Source organism: Pristis pectinata, chromosome 7, assembly GCF_009764475.1.
Source record: "Pristis pectinata isolate sPriPec2 chromosome 7, sPriPec2.1.pri, whole genome shotgun sequence".
Classification (NCBI taxonomy): domain Eukaryota; kingdom Metazoa; phylum Chordata; class Chondrichthyes; order Rhinopristiformes; family Pristidae; genus Pristis; species Pristis pectinata.
The window spans coordinates 22925197-22946500 of NC_067411.1; the positions used below are offsets into that span (position 1 = coordinate 22925197).

General features: G+C 38.8%; 1 protein-coding gene across 1 annotated transcript in view; it reads right to left on the bottom strand.

The window, feature by feature from the left end:
• jmy (junction mediating and regulatory protein, p53 cofactor) overlaps positions 1 to 21304 on the bottom strand; it is an 85012-nt gene that overhangs the window by 12536 nt on the left and 51172 nt on the right. The window contains exons 4-9 of the mRNA XM_052020676.1: positions 16777 to 16946; positions 15924 to 16089; positions 11434 to 11621; positions 7036 to 7119; positions 3858 to 3950; positions 18 to 558 (exon numbers count right to left, since the gene is read on the bottom strand). Coding sequence (XP_051876636.1) covers positions 18 to 558; positions 3858 to 3950; positions 7036 to 7119; positions 11434 to 11621; positions 15924 to 16089; positions 16777 to 16946 — 1242 coding nt within the window. The remainder of the gene's footprint in view (positions 1 to 17; positions 559 to 3857; positions 3951 to 7035; positions 7120 to 11433; positions 11622 to 15923; positions 16090 to 16776; positions 16947 to 21304) is intronic.

The window sequence follows — 21304 nt, forward strand, 5'->3', positions numbered from 1 at the left end:
TAAAAAGAATTATTTACCTCTTTGTTTTTTCAGTTCATCACTTGATGCAGTTTTCTTTAATTTTTTTCTGGCATTTAGTAGCTGCTTGCTGTCAAATAACTGAGGTGTAGGTGAACTAACAGACTGTGATATTTCTTTGCAGTCACCTGGCTGAGCAGATTTCTCCACTTGATGCTGAGCATCAGGTGATTCCTCACAAACTGGCATTGGTGGTGGAGGTGGTGGTAGAGGTGGTGGAGGTGGTGGAGGTATAACATCAATACTACTTAACTTTTCGCTACATGGGCTTGAAATTGAAACAGGTTGCAATGAATCCTCTTCTGTCTGCAAAGAAGCACATTCCTGTTCTTTTGCTACGTTTCTCAACCCTGTTGCTCCAGTGGATTTTGTTCCCTTCTTTGTAAATGAGGTTTCCTCAGCTGTTTCTTGTACTTCTAAGGTTCCTGGAAGAGAAAGTGTTTGCTCTTTGCTAGCACAAGCCACTGAACCAGTATCTTTCTTTCTGATGTTTGTGAAACGCAGTCTTGTGGATTTAAGTACAACTTGCCCAGAATATCTCTGAAAGAAAGATGAGTGAATAGAAATGAATGATATTTCTGTGGTATAGGTCAACCTAGCTGGTTCAATCTAAACTCAACAAAAAATTCTTAATTTTTGTTTTACAAGAAATGTTCATTCTCACATTTATTTAGAACAAACATGGCTTTAAGGTAGTGAATTCAAGTTTTACTTTTATCTACAGTCTAGGCAAGACTTGGTTGTGATTCCTGATGAATATCATAAGTTAAAAAACACTACTGAAATGATAACTCTGTTTAGTTTCAAATTTGTGCAATGCCAATAACTCAATCGTTTTAAACAGCTTTATAGTTTTGAACTAACAATCTAAGTTAAGAAATTGAGAACATTCAAAGTGCTGCAATAATGGATGCATTTTACAGAGCATGGATGGAGGGGGGGGCTCTCTTCTGGGTATGTACTTAATCTTTTAAATAGATTCCAAAAACTACAGCCAGTAATAATATCTAATGATTCACATAATATGTTGCTATATTAATCATAAACATACATCCTGAGCAGCACATCTCAATCACTTAGTAGATTTAATGAGAAACCATAACACCTGGCTCTGTGGTTTCAAGCCCATTCATAACATCTTGAAGATACAAAGAGATTCCTCTTGCCAATTAAATAAATGGCATCTTTTATTCATAGTCTTTATGTTCTACTTTCTGCTGGATGAAGCATTATCTGAGGTTTTGTGACCAGCAAGGTGTTCAAACGTACTGCCAAAAAGACAAGCTCAAAACACTTGATATAGTATGGTTAAGTACAGAACCTGCACTTCTTGGTCAAGCCGTTCCATTACAGATATAAAACGAGCATTTATTTAAATAAGTGAATGCTTTCCATTTGATGTGAATAATCAAAGTTAGAGCAGCAAAAAAAATTGTACTGACATATGGAGGAGCACTTGAATCACCATGGCATGCTAGGCTATGGACAAAGTGCTGGTAAATGGGATTAGTGTGGATGGGTGCTTGATGGTTGGCATGGACATGTGGGCTGAAGGGCCCGTTTCTTTGCCACATGACTCTACAATGTTTCTAGACATTCAAAAGTACTCTACAAGCAATGGAATCACTGCTACTAAGTAAATATTGCAGTCATTTTGCATACAAGAATTGTCCTAACCGTGTTCCATTTTAAAGAAAAACGTTGTACATTGCAACTCCTGGCTTTGCTGTCTACGATGCCATGAATTCTTTTAACATTAAAAGTAAGTTGGAGGAGGCAAAAACAAACTCAACAGTAAACAATTTAGGAAAAAATGTGCTTTTAAATAAATGGAGTAGATTTCCTATTCAAGTGTGATCTAGAAGACTCAATCACACGTCGTCTTCCTATAAACATTCTTCTGATGTTTGCCATTCTCAGGAAGTTGTCAACTCTACCCAGTATACAGACAACCTGTTAGAAATCATGACTTTTTGGCAAAACCAAAATTTAATCCCATGTTTACTGAACATGTACTCATATTCCTGAAGTAATTATTTAAACAGCTTATCCATTTAAACCATATCTATTCTACACACATAAGTAACTAAATATCTCAAGATCTACAATTTGTAAGATAATTAAAAGGCCCAGTTCTTTGCAGCTCATTGTGATGCATCAATATAGTAGCTTTTCTTTGAGCCTTTTCAATGATCCTAATATTTTCACATAAAAAGAGCAAAACAACTTCAAACAAAGCAAGGATAGTGGTACTTCCTGTAAATTTAATTGTGCTGCTGATAAATCTTAGCACTGTTTCACTTTCACTATATTGTCATAACACTGGTAATAAACTTTCAATGAATCGTCCAGTATCATTTCAAGGTCTTTTGTCACTTGAGAACAAAACTCTATGTTTTGTATACATACTCGAGTTACCCCTAATAAAGCACACTATGCATTTCAAAACATTTCTGCTAGATGCACGCTCATTTGCAAACTGTATACAGAGCCATCTACAATTTATTTTTTGCAAGTATATGATCAACAACCTTGCAGCTAGTTCTCCCAGCATCTTTGTCCAGATCACGGGACAAAGTTCCCCATGCCACTGGATTCCCCTCTCACTAATGTGTCAAAAAACTGTTTTAATTTCAAGGCACAAAGTGAAAGCAGCACAGTCCAATCAGATTTTCCAAAACTGAGCTATTGTAGGTGATGGTTCTTTGCAGTAATTTTTAGGAAGAGAGGCAGGGGGATGGGAGAGATGGAGATGACCACTTTGGATAAAGGGAATTGCCAGATTTCCCACTCACACATGGGCCCCCACTCTTGTCTTTAAGCAGATAATATTATTTTACTTAGCCAACCTACAGTATTTATGGCAATTTATGTGGGGAAATTTTGAAAGTATAAAACATTGTAGCATGTTGGAAAAACTTCAAACATTCTTCAACATTGAAACTTCAATAAAATGTAACTATATTAGGTTATTAGGACCTTCTCTTCAAGAAGTTATTCCAGGAAATTTCATCACTGGTCCTTCTTTTCTAAAGGCAATCACATAGTTCCCTTTAGCTACTTGCCTATAACCAGTCAACTGATTGGCCAATAGTACTTGATTCTGATTTTGAGCAAGTACTATAACTACATCTACTCTAACAATTCAATCTGGCTTCAACCCTACGTTCTAAAATCGGTAACACTTATTAGCCAAAGTTTAACAGTTATTTAAATCCTCTATGTTCATGCTTTTTATCTGAATATAGTCATTTGATATCCTTACACAATTCTTATTGATCGCTCACCCCTAAACTAGCTACGAAGTCTTTACCATCTACCATCTCCTTCTCCAGTATCCACTTGACTTTACGATAAAAGATTTTATTGTCCAATTTTGAATTCAATGCCTTTTCTTGCTCTCCAGGGAGTCATTTCCTTTAAACCTTTATATGTATTTACTCTAATTTGTCTTTAGACATGACAAGCAGACAGTTACACATAGGACAATACTTACAGCAATTTACCACTGCAATAAAAAGTCCTCAAGCTGTGTAGTAGGATTTGAAGCAACAGCTTTCTGACACGGGGTGAAATGTAACCACCAAGAAATCTACACATTTTAATAACGTGCAGAAGTGAGAGTACAAGTACACCTCTAGTATCACAAGACACAGTAAATGGAGGGAATCTCACTTTTTTTTAAATTGGAAATGAATAATCTGAAGCTGCTGCTCTGTAGAATATGTTCACAAAAGAACTCACAGTAAAAAAAATGCTCTGTATGAACTATATCACCACAGAAGGACTTGGAAATTATGTGTTAGTGAATGGGTACAGTGAATTCAGACTATCGTCACCTGTTTAAAGTTACGCAATCTATCCAATGTTTTCTGCCGCTCTTGGCTAACCCATTTACTACTTTTGTCTTCTTCCTGTCGTTGATCTCGCATCTAAAAAAAATTAAAAGTTAATGCAGACTACAAAAAAATATACATTCCATCTAAATAACTACTTTTCCTGAAAGTCCAAAAATATCATTTAGCTCAAAATGAAAAATCTATTCTGAATGAAATTTTGTGCTCAATGTTAATAATATTTGCCCCTGAAAGAAAGAAGCCTTTCTATGAATTAGAAGCAATTGATTTTCAACACTCAGTATTAGCATCAAACAGCAAAAGTTTGGAGAAGCAAATATCAAAAATTATTTGAGTCATAGAAATTCACAGCACAGGCAATGATAATTTACTCCATTTCCATGCCAGCCAAAAGAGACTAATTCTTATTCCACCTCTCAATTTATGTCATTGTAGGTTGCAAAACTTCATATGTTCCTCCAGTTTTTAAACATGAGAATTTCTGCATCCACTACCCTTAAGGTGGTGACTTCCAGACCAATACTGTGCTTTAGAAGAATGTTGAAGAAAATGTTTTACATCCAATTCTACCTGGTTATTGACCTCCCTAAGGGAAATGTCTCTTAAAATTTTGTTTTAATACATGCCATAAAGGGAGTACAACAAAGATTCACCTGATAGGTTTCTGAGATGGCAGCTTTGCCACAGAAGAGATTGAGTAAACCAGGCCTATGTACCTTAGAGTTTAGGTCATGGAAACATGAAACATTAAGGCTTCAGGAAACTTTCCTTGCCTTGTTGATGGTGGAACAAATCCTTATTTGCTAATTTGCTATTGTAGTCACGATAATGTCTTGTTCAGATTAATTTCTAGTTAATGGCGATTCCCTGGATGTCTTTGGTATGTAATGGACATTGGTATTGCTGACCAATGTCAAAAGGAAGTGGTAAGATTTTGGTGACAAACCACCATCAGGCACTATTACGGCACAATGGTAATTTACAATCTCACATCCAGAGTTTGAATAGTGCCAAAATCTTGCGACATTAAGGCACAGTCTTCCTTGTGTGCCCCAAGCCATTAGTAAGAAGTCTTCAAATGAACCTCAGGTCTACATATCATGAGCAAGAAACAAACTGCTAGAGAAACTCAGTGGGTCAGGCAGCATCTGTGCAGGGAGATGGACAGTGAGCTTAGCCTCACCCTGGCCGTAGAGGAGGCCGAGGACAGACAAGTTGGTGTGGGAATGGGGAGGGGACTTCAAATGGCTAGCAACCAGGAGCTGCAGATGGCCATAGTGGATGGAGCACAGGTGCTCAGCAAAGTGGTCAATTAGTCTGTGGTTCATCTAAACGCAAACTAAAGGGACAGCACCTTGTATTCCGCATGGGTAGCTTATAACCTGACAGTACAAACACCGAATTCTCCAGTTTCAGGTAACCTGGTCCACCCTGTCCCTTTTCTCTCTCCTTCTGATCTACAAGTTCCTCCTACACCCACCCAACTGCCCTCCAGCCCCTATTTCCCTGTTTCTTTCCCCTCCTCCACCTACTTCATCTGCCCACCACCCACACACTCCTCCCACTGAGTCCCCTCCCCCTACCGTTCCCATCTGCCCACCACTCCTCCCTTATTTGGTTCCATGCTCCACCTTCCATTCCTATCAGATTCCATCACCTGCTGCCCCTTTGTTGCCTCCACCTATCACCTCCCAGTGTCTGTTGCTTTTTCCACTCTTCCCTCCTCCATCTGCCTATCACCCCTCTTCACCTGGATCCACCTATCGCTTGCCTGGTCTTGCCTCCACGCCTTTATACTGGCCATCTCCCCTCTATCTTTCAGTCCAGATGAAGTGTCTCCACCTGAAACGTCAACTGTCCAGCTTGCTCCACAGCTGCTACCTGACCTCCAAAAGTATGCTTTTTTTTGCTCCAGGTTCCAGCATCTGCAGTCCCTTGTGTCTTTAGTCTACACACCATGACCTGACAGAACAGAGCATTTTTTTCCCCCACTGCCATCTTCCACTGGCTTCATCTCCTACTGCTACATGCTCCTGAGTGTCAAAGTAAGAAACGACAAAACAAAGGACCTTCTCTGTAGAGTGGTGCAGGCAATAGAATCAAATATTAAGAATTCTCCACAAAATGCTCTCCATGAAATCCCACATTGCCCCCAAGTCAGCAGTTATTAATGCAATCTCCAATATGATTAGAAGCTCGGGCAGAAGCCAAGGGAAAAGACTAGCTTTTATCTCTCAAGAGCCATCCATTTGGCTGACATGATGGCTGAAATATAACAGACCAGAAGTTGGTCTCACATAAATGAGTCATACAACTTTCATGAGTGCAGAACCTTGACTATGAAATCTTTTGTTGCTGGTCACATAAATTTTAGTTGATCACACACGCATGCAAAGGTCTGTTCAGAGCAACAGCAGCGTCCACCTCCACAGGCAGAAGAGTCCAAACATGGATACAAGCTCAGAGCACTGCTTCCAGACCTATATCACCATTGACTTAAAATCTTAGCTTTTAGTTGCAATAGTCCTCAGAAAGGTCAATGGAGAAGTATGGACTAATGCCTTCCTGGTCAAAGATATTCTCCCTTTCCTTCTGTAGTTCTTCTCCTGCCCCTATTTATGCTAGAGGCACAGCAGGACCAATAGCATGTGCACCTACAGACAGAGGTACACAAAATATGGGTGCACCTCTAAAGTTTCATCATTTCCCAGGGGTGCTGCAGCCTCTTATTTTCTTTTCATCATTACCCAATGGACTTTGATTCAGCTGACTCCCCAGTAACCCTACAAATAATTAATGATCTTTTTAGATAGCAGCATTGTCTCAGCTATTCAGGCCCAAGTTCCTGTTTGTGAACAATGATAATTACATTTATGTGAAACTAAATTTAACAAGGGAGGCATCAATTGTGTACAGCAAGGGGACTCTCATCACTCCTGTATGTGTGCGCGCGCATGCACACACTCATAATACACACAGAATCACACGGTCGAAAATCACATTCTGTTTTACAAGATCTAGATCACGCTTAGGCAATGATTTTATATTAAAATTCAATCTTATGGTACCAGAGGACAGCTATGACAATGATGTGCTCTAATCGTCAGAAGATCATAAAGAACATTATGAACAAAACACTACAAATTGAAATGTCACGCACCAGCTGAACTGCACGTTGGGATCTGTACTCTTCATTTTGTTTGTGCTGCTTCATCTTGTCATTGTGGCTTTCAATACAGATTTCCTATAAAAGTAAACATTAGCAGGAAAATTGATAAAGATTCAAAGTTTATCTGTGTTAAATTAGGTTGAACCAATGTCTTCAATGATTTTCTGTATGCAGAAAATGATTAGCAAGAGGGATCTGAAAAATTAGCATCAAGTTCACTGTCCAGTAATAAAGATGCTTCTTTTCTTCATGAAGATCTCTTTAACGGGAATGAAGAATGAGAGACTTGGCAGTTTCAAGCTAAGTAATACTTTGAGCAATGAATCCTTAAATAATGAACATACTTCTTTATCAGGGCATTTTTTTGTTGCACCCCTCAGTAAAGAGATGTGTCTTTTTTTGACCTCACACAATACCCCACTTGTCCAGCTATTGATACTGGGATAAAGCCTAGCTCTGGCCACCAGTTCCACTCAAAGTCCCAAGCAACATTCTCCTTGCAGAGGCAGATACATTCTTGATAAGCAAGGGGGTGAAAGGTTACAGCAGGTAGACAGGAATGCAGAGTTGAGGTTACAATTGAATCAGTCATGACACTATGGTGCAGAATCAGAATTATCATCACTGACATATGACGAGAAATGTTGTTTTGTGGCAGCAGTACAGTGCAAAGACACAAAATCTACAAATTACAAAAATAAACAAATAGTGCAAAAAAAAGGAATAATGAGGTAATGTTCATGGATCATTCAGAAATATGATGGCGGAGGGGAAGCAGCTGTTCCTGAATCGTTGAGTTTGGGTTTTCAGGCTCCTGTACCTCCTCCCTGATGGTAGCAATGAGGGCATGACCCAGACGGTGAGGATCCTTAATGATAGATGCAGCCTTCTTGAGGCACCGCCTCTTGAAGACGTCCTCGATGGTGGGGAGGGTTGTGTCCGTGATGGAGCTGGCTGAGACTATAATCCTCTGCAGCTTCTTGCAATCCTGTGCATTGGAGGCTCCATACCAGGCTGTGATGCAACCAGTCAGAATGCTCTCCACTGTACATCGACAGAAATTTATAGGAGTCTTTGGTGACATATCAAATTTCCTCAAACTCCTAACGAAGTAGAACCGCTGGTGTGCCTTCTTTGTGACTGCATCAATGTGTTGGGCCCAGGATTGATCCTCTGTGATGTTGATGTCCAGGAACTTGAATCTGCTCACCCTTTCCACTGCTGACCCCCTCAGTGAAGACTGGTGCATGTTCTCCTGCCTTCCCCTTCCTGAAGTCCACAATCAGTTCCTTGGTCTTGCTGATGTGAGTGCGAGGTTGTTGTTGTGACACCACTCAACCAGCCAAACTATCTCACTCCTGTAAGCCTCCTCATCACCATGTTTGCCTGTCAGCTGGTCCTTCACCTGTGCATTAGATGCCAAAATCAGAGATGAGTTGGAGGTCAGGTTGAACTGAGGAGCTGGATGCACTTTGTATCCTCAGCAACATTCTTCAGCTTTGCAGCCATGGCTCACCCAAACACATGGATAAAAAAAACTTATTTAATCAGAGAACATAGAACGGTACAGCACAGGAACAGGTCTTTCAGCCCACAATGTCCGTGCCAACCATGATGCCAATTTAAATTGCACATCTGCCTGCACAAGGTCAATATATCCCTCCATTCCCTGCCTATTCATGTGTCTGTCTAAATGCCTCTTAAACATTTCTATTGCACCTGATTCCACCAGTTCCCCAGGCAGCATGTTCCAGGCACCTACCACTCTGTGTTTAAAAAAACTTGTCTCATCAATCTGCTTTAAACTTTTCCCCTCTCACCTTAAAGCTATGCCTTTAGTGTTCAACATTTCCACCCAGGGAAAAAGACTGATTACCTACACTTCTATCAGGTTGCTACTCAGCCTCTGACACTCCAGAGAAAATAATCCAAGTTCGTCCAACCTCTCCTTATAGCTAATACTCTCTAATCCAGGCAAAATCCCAGTGAACCTCTTCTGCACTCTCTTCAAAGCCTTCACATCCTTCCTGTAATGTGCGGTCCAGGACTGTATACAATACTCCAAATATGGACTAACCAAAGTTTTATACAGCTGCATCACGACTTCAACTTTATACTCAATACCCTGACCGATGAAGGCAAGTATGCTGTACACCTTCTTTATCACCCTATTTACTTGTGTTGCCACCATCAGGCAGCTATGGACCTGCATCCCAAGATCTTTCTATACATCAATGCTACTAAGGGTCTTGCCATTTGCTGTATATATCATTTTGTGTTATTCGTTGTGGTAGTTTGCTATGGACCATTGTGTGACACGTTTCCTGTATTAAACACTTCAAAAAGAGCTTCATTGGCTATAAAGCACTTTGGGGTATCCTAAAATGATGTTAAAGGTCCACATTTTATCTGTTCCACATTGAACATCTGATGGAGTCCCACAGTAGACTGCCACTTTCTTGCAGTTATGCTGCATAAAGTGGGTTTTAAACCTGTAGCAGTTTTTAAATATTTTCCAGTATCTTAAGCGTTTTCATTTTTTTTTTAAAAGGATTCAACATTTCCATTAACTTTTAAAACATTTATTACCTTGATCAGTTTCTTAATAGTTTTTTTTGACTAGTTTTGAATATTTCTGAATGTCAGCAACATTCACAGTCGTTCTAAGTCTTTGGACAGCTCTTCGGCTTTGGAGCATGGCTTAACCTGTTGTCAAAGCATTCTTGAGGCAAGACTTATTATTTTCAGTGGGAAGCCATCAAAAGCTAGAAGACCCGGATGTTGCATTAGAATTGGTCTTTATCTGTATATCTGTATATTTGGATGCACGTTATGCCCTTTAGAGAAGTCAGAGCAAGACTTAAGCCATTTCATAAATAATCAGAAATTTACTTTCAGAACTGGGCACTGGTCAACTAATCTATCACTCCTGGTATGCTGCAATGGTTCTGGGTGGATGAGCACTGAAGGGTAGTGGAAGCCTTGGGTGATGGAAGTGGATTAACTAAATCACTGCCAGTCACTGTCAACCATACTGGAACTCTCTTGGATACACAAGAGACACCAGATGCTGGAGGAACACACTGGGTCAGGCAGCATCTATGCAGGGAAATGGACAGCTGACGTTTCAGGTCGAGACCCTTCATTTGTCCAGTGCTTTGTGTATTGCTGGAAACTCACTTATTTGGTAAAGGTGGTACAGTAACAGTGGATATGGAAGCAGTAAGCTGCTCACCAAGGCTGGCTGGACAGAAATGTCTGGGGTTGGGGGAGGGGCGCGTTCCAAATGTTGTGCATTAGGATGTAGACACAAGGAGAAACAGATTTCAAAAGATTTTTTTTTACATAAATTTCCATAACATGTTCTTTTTCCATTTTCTTTTTGTTAAAAAAATATAGTCTAGTAGAACCATGGTCCCAGCAGCTCCAAATATTAAATGGCTATTTACTAAAGTAATTCATTTCTAATCAGATGAAAATTCAGGCATCACTACCAGTAACTACAACTAAATGCCTTTAGCAATTTGCTAATAATGTTTTCTACTATGTGTCAAGACAAAAACCTAAACATTACACAATTACATTAATGAACAGCTTGCTAAAATATGCTATTTAAAATTCTGTTTGTGCATTTTTAGCAAATTTCTATCCTTACATTTTAAAATCCTGTATCAAAATCAATTTCAAGTTATTGAAATGGGACACTGTGTCACCTATCTTGCTCTTTAACTCCAGCTCAGAAAAAATCTTTCCACCTTTATTTCCAAAGTAACAACTTTGATAGTTTCTCCAAATTAGATTAAAATCTGATCTCCAAACTATGCCAAATTGTGTCATACACACACACACTTTTTATCTATCAGATTCAGCTTATGCAAGCGAGGTTAAAACCAGTGATTCTAACGTGCCATATCCCAGCATCATTTTTCAATAAGCAAAGCACACCAATTCTCATTAATAATAATTTAAAAAAATCATCCAATGCAAAAAGATATTATAGTTTAGTTCTAAATTAACTGAAAGCCTAAATCATAATTTGTTCTGCAGCTTTTCTGCAAAGTTTAGAATTAAGTTTATTCATCATTAACTTGTGTAAGGCTATGCTTTTCAAATGTAATTATAGCTTGATATTAACTTTCTCTCTTGCAGAGTTCCTGATCCTAACCTCTATGTTTAGTTTCAAGGTGATTCCATTCTGTTTATTGTGATAGTCTCAAGTCAATGACTAACAGAAACCAACTACATACACCAGTGATCAAGACAACTTAAAATCAAAGTTAGATCACAAATGCTGAATCCCTTTTTGTATTTTACAACTAATTTTAATAAAGAAAAAAATTTATGCAAAACATGAACTGTACAAAAATAATGAAAGAAACCACTACTTGCCTTCTTGTTTCTGAGGTAGGCTTTCTTGGCTGAAATGCGACTTCGTCGAGCTTCAAGCTGACGCACTTTCTGCTGCAGTTTCAGCAGTTCCACTTTCTGTGGGAGCACTGATGATGCCATGTCTTCTGTTGCTTTCATGGCTTCCATGCTTTCGTAGGTGTCATAGTAAACAACTTCTTCTCGTTTCTCTGTTAAAGTGAACAAATACCACTGTTCAAATCATTAAAATGGTTTGCCTTTTTAACCTGTATTAAGAATACTTGAACTATGAAGGAAAATTAACAGGTACTATTTACCTCCCTTTCCGAATTACTGGTGCTAAAAAAAAATTCTTCTCACTAACCCACTATCAAGCCATCTATCCTTGCATGTTTATCAGCCTGTTTCCATCCTCCTCTTTCTCTGCAGGTCCTTGAATGTGTTGTAACCTGCCAAATCTAAATAATTTTTCCAATAGATTAATTGAATCTCTTCAAATTTTCACCTCTACCAGAGAATTATTAGATTTAAAGGCACAAATTGTGTCATATGTAGCTGACCTTGAAGACTTCATCATTCTATTTCAATGCCACTTCCATGACATCCATTACAGTGGTTTTGTTAAATTCCACCCTGAACTATCAATTGGAGCTAATGCATCCTCAGCACTGGTTTCGCTTGGTACCATTAAGTTCTGAAAACCCCTTGATGTCCTCATCCTCATCTATGTGCTTCCCTTGGCAATGTCATCCAAGGACATTGGCATGTGCACTTATCTATTCAACAAGCTTCCTGCTGCTATTTTATCATAGTGTTTGAACAGCATCTCGTACTGGTTGAAGAAACTCTCATTGGGAAGGTCAAAACTACCGTCTTTGGCTTCTGCCACAAAATATAGTCCTTAGTTCACTAATTCCAACCATTCCGTGGCCACTCTTTCAGGCTAAACTAGGTTTTCTGCAGCCCTGCCATTTTATTTCAACCTTAACAGTTTCCAACCCTGTCTGCTTACTGCCATCTCTGTAAAGTAGCCTCTTCCAGTACTTAAAGTCTTTCCATTGATGAAACCATCATCTACCATTTGTTCCCTCTGGACTTGACTTGTCATACGCTATCCAGCCAGCCTCCATACAAAACTCTGCAGCTTGTATCCCAGTTTATGCCAGACACAGTACACTACCACTTCTGAGCTTGCTGACCTACAAAGATTTCTGAAAAAATGAATCACAGCTGTGATCAAATGCTTCCACAGGTCCTCCCTCCACATCTCTGTGACTTCGTCCAGAGTTGTAACTGTCCAGGAATGCGTTCCTTCAACTCTTGCCAGCAACAGATCCTTAAATCATTTCAATCCACCACTGGTGGCTTTGCCTTTAATATTCTGGGCCCCAAACTACAATTCCCTCCTTAAATCACTCTGCTTATTTATTCCTGTCTCCTCTTCTTTAAGATCTTCCCAAAAACCTACTTCATTTATCTAGCAGTGGTAATCTTCCCCTGTCCCCCCCACCCCCTGTCTCTTTCTTTGATTCTGTGACAATTAGGTCATCTGAAAAATATCCCACAGCACTTTACAATGTTAAAGGTATGATATAAATGGCTGAATCATAGATTTTTTTTTGACATAGAAGAATTTGCATCTCTTTCCCATGTCTACAAAGCTACTGTTGCTGTAATAGTTCTCTCTCACAGGGCTTTGCACATCTAATAATGTTCTTTACTGTCTGTAGTTGAAGGCAGAATTTATTTTCCCTATTGTTTCTTTGTACTGCTGTGTACAAATCTTAAGGTGGACAGTAGGGATAAACTATAGAGGATGAGAAAACTTATCTTGATATGGGGAGCCAAAAAATCCTCTAGGTCCATTTGCCAAAGTTAAAATTTAATGAACATATTTTTGCAAACGTAGAAGTTGAGCTGAAAACTAAATTCTCTTGATTAAAATGTAAACCAATTCTTACATTCAATCTTCTGATCAGATTTAGCTTCACTCCACTAACTTGGGGGAAAAATATAAAAATGACACACCTCATATTTAACTATATACATGTAATAACAAAGTCTGTAAATTTTATTTCAAATTTCATGCAATTATTAAGAAAATATAAAATATTAATGGACCTGATAGAAGTTTATAAAATTATGAGAGGCATAGAGAGGGTAGATAGTTTTTCTCCCAGGGTGGAAATGTCAAATACGAGAGGGCATAGCTTTAAGGTGAGAGGGGAAAAGTTTAAAGAAGATGTGTGAGACAAGTTTTGTTTTTAAACACAGTGAGTGGTAGATGCCTCGAAAGTGCTGCTGGGGGGTGGTAGAACCAGATATGATATTGGCATTTAAGAGGCATTTAGACAGGCACATGAACATGCAGGGAATGGAGGGATATGAATCATGTACATGCAGATGGGATTAGTTTAACGGCATCATGATCAGCACAGCCATCGTGGACAGAAGAGTCTGTTTCTGTACTGTTATACGTTCAAATATTCTGGTTGCACAGATTACATGATAGAGATATGCATCAAAAGTCAAAAACTGTCATCCAGAATAAATATACATCATTTACATTCATTTTTCAAGGCCTGGGCATTGTTGGCAAGGCCAGCATTTACTGACCATCCTCAAGTGCACTGAAGAACATGGTGGTGAGCTTTCATCTTAAATGGCTGCAAATTTTTCTGCCTAAGGTACTCCCACAGTATTGTTGAGTAAGCAATTCCAGGATTTGGATGCAGCAACGATGAAAGACCAGTGATATATTTCCAAGTCAGGACTTGGCGAGGAACCTGCAGGTAGTGGTACTCCCATCCCCTTATTGCCCTTGCCCTTTTTGGTGGTAGAGCTTGTGGTTTGGGGAGATGCTATCAGAGAAGCCTGGGTAAGTAACTGCAGGGTATTTTGTAGAAGGTATGCACTGCAGCCACTGATGTAGAGAATGAATGTTTGGCGGGGGTGGCAGGAATGCCAATGAAGTAGGTGTCGAGCTTCTTTGCTGTTGCCACTGATGGACTCATCCAGCCAGGTGGAGGTTATTCCATCTTGGGCCTTGTAGATGGTGGGAAGGTTTTGGTGCGTCAGGAGATGAGTCAATAGTCACAGGATGCCTGTCCTTGCAGCTCCGCTGTTTATTCACTAGTTCAGTTGAGTTTCTGGTTAGTGGCAATCCCCGTCTCCAGGAGGTTGATGGTAATGCCATTGAATGTCAAGGGTAGTGGTTAGAGACTTCCTAGTTGAAAACAGTCATTGCTTGGCATTTTTGTGGTGCAAATATTAATTTCTACCCATCAGCCTATGCTTGAATGTTGTTAAGATCTAACTGCAAGCAGGAATGGACTGCTGCATTTGATGAGGAGCTGCAAATGGAATTAAATATTTAAAAATAATCAGTATCTTTTTTATGCTGGTTTTGTTTAGCACATATGGAATTTTGTGTTGCAGCTTCACCAGATTGGTACCATACGCCTGGTACTGCTTCCTACACTCTTCAATGAAGCAGGCTTGATTCTCTAGCTTGACAGCAATGATAGAGTGACTGAAATATCAGGCAATGGAATTATAAAATGTCATAGTGTATATTTCTGTTGCTGCTGCTGGTCCACAGTGTCTCATGGATACCCCCATTTGAGCTACCAGATCTGTTCTAATCTTTTAAGGACAATTATAATGCTAAACAGGAGACAAGAGACTGCAGATGCTGGAATTTGGAGCAATAAACAACCTGCTGGAGGAACTCAGTGGGTCAAGCAGCACCTATGGGGGAAAAAAGACTGTCGACATTTCGGGTTGAAACCCTGCATCAGGGCTGAGAGTGGAGAGGGGAGATAGCCAGTATAAAGAGAAGGGGAATGGTAAGACAGGAGTCTAAGGTGATTGGTGGACTGAGGAGAGGCAAGGTGACAGGCAGGTTCCACTAACATAAAAAAAACACATTATTTTTCATGATAGAATTCCATCGTCCAGTCTTTTGTACTTTCGCAACTCTCCATGCTGGACCTTCTGATTCCAGTTGCTGGAGATAGAGCAGGCTCCCAAACCTTTGCTAATCTTAATGTTCAACATATGGACAACAATGTAATAAATTTTTCCTACTTCTTTGCACTGGGAGGAAGCAAAGTCCCTTACAGTAAGATCAGTAAGTGTTAATCAAAAAACTGCAGACTCTGGAAATCTGAAATAAAAATCAGAAAATGCTGAACACACTGCAGATTAGACAGCATCTGTAGAAATAGAAACAAAGTTAATGTTTCAGGCCAAAGACCATCAGAACTATCTGAAAACCCTTCTCTAGATTTCCAATATCTGCAGTATTTTGATTTTCATCAACTAACTACAATAAGGAATTCAGAGTTGTGCTAATGGTTAATAAATATAGATACAATGAAAGTTTCATTCCAAAGTTAACATTATTATTAGAAAAAAAAGAGTATGAATAGGATATACATCTCAATGGATCCAAACTTATATTTTGCTTCTACTGACCAAAATTGGATTAAATTTATTTGTCAACACACCTGTAATAAGCCTCTTAATACTTTCAAGTTGTGCTGTTAACAGTAGTTCCTCACATTTTAGGATCTCAAACTGCACCTCATACAACTGAAGCTGCACATCATAATAGTCAGCTTCCAGCCAGTCCAGCCGTGCAATGGCATCTGTGCTATTCTGAAGACTTTGCATCTGTATTAAAAGATAAATAGTAATCAGCCAAGAACTGTAAACTATATATTTTTAAACTCGTTTGGAAACCTTCAGTGGGGTGAGGAACACAAATAATGTTCGTACAACATTTATTGTCCTCTGCTGAATCCTAGTCAACCATCTCTACTCATCAATTAAAAATAAAACAAATGGACCTTTTTATGTCTAAGGACAGAATTTAAACCATTACCAATGTTTTGAGAATGACTAATTGCTTAACATATAAATTACATTTGTTATCACATCAGTTAACAATCGCGGTTGAATTGAACAATGTGCATTCCAGTAAAATTACTTTCATTTCAAATTTAAAACTGACAATTTTAGAAGAGATTTGCATCGTTCTTCCTGTTGTAATCAGAAATTGCTACATTTCCTCATTGATCAGACAAAGTTGATTTTAACCAACAATCATATTAATGCCACTCACCAGGATTTCATCTTTGCTTTTATAACTGATTGTCTAACAAAACTGTCTCCTTCACATCACTTGCTTCATAACTCTTGGTATATTAAGAATAACAGGGTTCCTAACGCTTCTATATTCCATAATCATAGAATCCCTTTTTAAAGATACCAAGAAAATATAATACTCCCTCATTAATTTTATTTTATCTCAATATTCATTTATTATTTTTCTTTATTGTTGTAATGCTACAAACGTACTTCATCCTTAAGTGTCCGCTTTTTCTGCTCCAAACAGATCTCCTTTGCTCGCATGAGCTGCAGAGTTTCCTTTGCAACTGCATATTGAAGTTTTTCCATCCTCTCTACTGCCATGGCCCAGGCTGCCTTCCCACATTTCTTCTGGTCAGCACGCATCCGATCGTATACAGCTAAAGTAATACAAATGAAAATGATAAGTAACTTCATTGTGCCTTTATTGTGGTACAGCACAAATTATAAGCACTGGTCACTTTTTGTGTTTGTCTGACTACTCACAATACAGCTTTTGCAGCCTTCCTAGTAGACTTTTTAAGCTGCCCCACTATCAACAACTTACAAAGTTTTCTTAAACCTGGACTGTAAAGCATTAACCAGTTTAACAATCTGTTCTACTAATGCATATATTCCAATTTTCTATACCACATTTCATTTTCCTTCCAAAATAGCACCATCCAAGCTAAGTATAGCCTTATGGTGAATCATGAATTTTAAATAATAAAAAATCTTCTCCATCTGCTGGTTGTACATTTACTTTTAAAATTTAAATATTGTAAAGATACCTGCAGATAGATGGAAAAAAAGATACAGATCAGCCATGATCTAACTGAACAACAGAATGGGAATGATGGAGCGAATGGTCAATTCCTAGCTCTAAGTTGATCTGTTGCAAATTAGATTTAGATTTACAAGGCACACCGGCTCATCTTCATGTATTGATTGCGATTTGTGATTTTAGTTTATTTAAATGTAGTTTTCCATTGGTGCTTAAAACAATGTATTTGATCTATTGATCTTAATGTAGGAATATTAGGAAGACACCCCTTACACTGGTGCTTTGCTCTGCACAATTTAGTTTGTCACATTCTGGATAAATCCATAGTGTTACTTCATAGACAAATGGTAGTGTAGTGGTTAAGCTTCTGAACTAACAGTACAGAGAAATTACCACTGGATTTGGCATCTTTATTCAAATAAGACATTAAAGAAATGCCTATCTGCCTGTTCAGGTGAAAATGACGAAATCCTAAATTCCGTTCAAGTATGATCAGTACAGTTCTCCGAGTTCCTACCAAAGGTGGATGCATATTTCTCTGCATAATTAGAGCTTCAAAGCATCAAAAAATTGATCAAAGCCTTTTAAGCATTTCTGAGATCATAATAGTTACAAATTCCTTTCTTCAATTACTAGAGGAAATAATTATTCAGAATAACTCATACTTATTATTTTTCCACGTCAATTGCATATTTCATCTCTTGTAACTCTTCTGATTAGGACAGAAGTCAACTATTTAAGGCTAAAAGGTTGAGGATAAATAGAATTTTTGGGCCTACGAGGATCACGCATCCAAAGCAAAAGAAAAATTGATAAAAAACCAAATCAATTTATGAAAAAGAAAATCGCCAACTCCTTTAATTAATTAAAACAAGTTCAGGGGATCACCCTGATCCTGATACCTCGCTAAACACCTACCCTTTTATGTGACTAGTGCATCAGCTGGGAATAAGACCAGCTCTCATTTGGATAAACTGAATCTGCAACCAGTACACAAACTGGCTGCCAATCCTAGTATTCCATTGAAAAAGCATCTCCTGAAATCTATGCCAGATATAGCCCTACAAAGCTTAAAAATTTGAAATTAACTTCACTCAAACACAATCTATTCTCATCTTATAAACCTCCAATAAATAACCTCCAAATCTACGTTTCTTATTAAGTGCAGAGTTCCCAGTTCTCTCAGCCCATTTTTATAAATAAGATGCTTCAAACTGCATGCATCCTTTCCAAAACCTAACTAATATCCACCATATGCAAAAAAACAAACTGGACATAGTATTCTAACTAAAGATCGCCCTAGTACTTGTACAAGGACAAAGCAGAGTTATCTCATAACCAGTGTTATAAGTGCACCTCAGAACCTTATTTGCGCTGGGTAATACCACACTGTGTTCCTTTGTGCTCTAGAGTGCAGAATACTCTTTCAATTTTCACCTATATATCAACTTTTCTCTGAGGGATATACAAGCATTCATAAAATATTTTAATTATCATTTAGCAGGGTCAATTCCCCTAATACTTCAAGAGCATTTGAAGCTATGAGCTTTGTCAATACTTCTAATCTTTGACAAATCTTCACATCAAACACAAATTGTAAGATCATTTATTAAAATAATATTAAGCCACAGTCCTAACACTTTGGGGTATCAATTCTGACAGGTCTCCAAACAAACAGTGCCACTTACAATTATCATCTGCCTCTGGCAATCCAAACAATTCTAAATTCAACTTAATACATTACCATTAACATCAAAGACTTCAATATTGTAGAGAAAGCTAGTAAGCAGTCCCTAGTCAGGACGATGTGTGCATCAAATAGTAAAAAGAGCATACAGTAGAAGGGTTAAGTGACTGCATAATCAAAGATCAAATCAGATCCTGCCTCCTTCAATTGTGAATGGTGGTGGCCACTAAAACTGCTAATGGAGGATGTGTTCCACAAGAAAATATCCATTCTTAATATTGGAAGAGCACAGCAGGTGACTGCTAAAGACTCGGCTGAAGGACTTAATGAATAGTTGTTACCTCTCCTAACACTTTGTGATCACAGAAGACTATCTTTAAATTGTTCCACTGATTTCAAAAATCATCTGAGACACACCAGATACTTCAAAAGGCAAAGCAGACAATATCCCAGCCTGTATTTCAGAAAACATCAAGGCTCTTGCTTGTTTCAATACACAGTTACAACAATATCATCTATCCTACACTGTGGGAAATTGCTTAGGTCAGTCCTGTTCATAAAAAGCACAGAAAATCCAATCTGGCTAATTTGAATTACTTCAGTCTACTCATAATCATCAGCAAAGTGATGGAAAATGTCCCGTCAAGCAGTACTTCCTGATTAATAACCTGCTCAGCAATGCTCAGTTTGGCTTTCACCAGGACCCACAGCATAGTTTCTAAATATAGACCAAAAAATTGAGAAAAGTAACATCATAGGGGTATGGAATCATACACCCTTCAGCCCAAGTAGTCCATGCTGACCAAAAAGCCCTTCCAAGCTAGCCTCATTTGCCCACATTTCACCCATACCCCTCTAAACCTTTCCTATCCATATATGTGTCCAAGCATCTTTTAAATGTTGTTAACATACCTGCCTCACTTCCTCTGGCAGCTCATTTCACATCCAGACCACCCTTCTGAGTGAAAAAGTTGCCCCTCAGGTTCCTACTAAATCTCTCCCCCCTCCCATCTTAAACCTATGCCCTCTAGTTCTTGATTCCCCAACCGTGGGAAAAAGACTGTGTGCATTCATCCAATCTATGATCCTCATGATTTTATACACATCTGTAAGATCACAACTTATTCTCCTATGCTCTAATGAATAAAGTCCTAGCCTGCCTAACCTCTTTCTATAACTCAATCTCTCAAATCCTAGCAACATCCTCATAAATCTTTTCTGTACTCTTTCCAGCTTAATGGCATCTTCCCTATAGCAGGGCAAGCAAAACTGAACACAACTTTCCAAATGCAGCCTCACCAATGTCTTGTACAGCTGGAACACAACATCCCAACTTCTATACTCAATGCCCTGAATGATGAAGGTAGACATGCCAAAAGCCTTCTTCACCACTTTGTCTACCTGTGACGCCACTTTTAGGGAACCATGTATTTGTACTCCTAGGTCCCTCTGTTCTACAACATTCCCCAGGGCCCTAACATTCACAGTGAAAGTCCTACCAATATTTGCCTTCCTAAAATGCAACACCTTGCATTTATAGAAAATAGAACTTATCTGAATTAAACTCCATTTGCCATTCCTCGGCTCAGCTGATCAAGATCCCTCTGTTATTCCTGATAACCATCTTCACTGTCTACTACGTGACCTATTTTAGTGTCATCTGCAAACTTACTAACCATGCCTTGTATATTCTCATCCAAATTGCTGAAATATATATGACAAATAGCAATGGGTCCAGCACTGACCCCCGAGGCACAATAGTTACGGGCCTCCAGTCCGACAAACAACCTACCACCATCATTCTCTGCTTCCTACCATCAAGCCAATTGTGTACCCAGTTAGCTAGCTCTCCCTGGATCCCACATGATCTAACTTTCCATAGCAGCCTACCATGCGGAACCTTATCAAAGGCCTTACTGAAGACCATATAGACTATTCCTACCTCCCTGCCCTCATTGACCTTGGTTACTTCTTATAAAAAGGCTCAAATTCATGAGAGATAGCCTCACACACAAACCCATGCTGACCATCCATAATCAACCCCTGTCTTTCCGAAGAAATCCCCTCCAGTAACTTAACTACCATAGATGTGAGGCTAACTGCTCTATAGCCCAAGTTTTTCTTTGCAATTCCCAGGTTTTTCTTTGTAGCCCTTTGTAGCTGAAAGGCCTGGATAGAGTGGATGTGGAGAGGACATTTCCATTAATAGGAGAGTCTAGGATCCAAGGGCACAGCCTCAGAATAAAGGGAGGTCCCTTTAAAATTGAGATGAGGAGGAATTTCTTCAG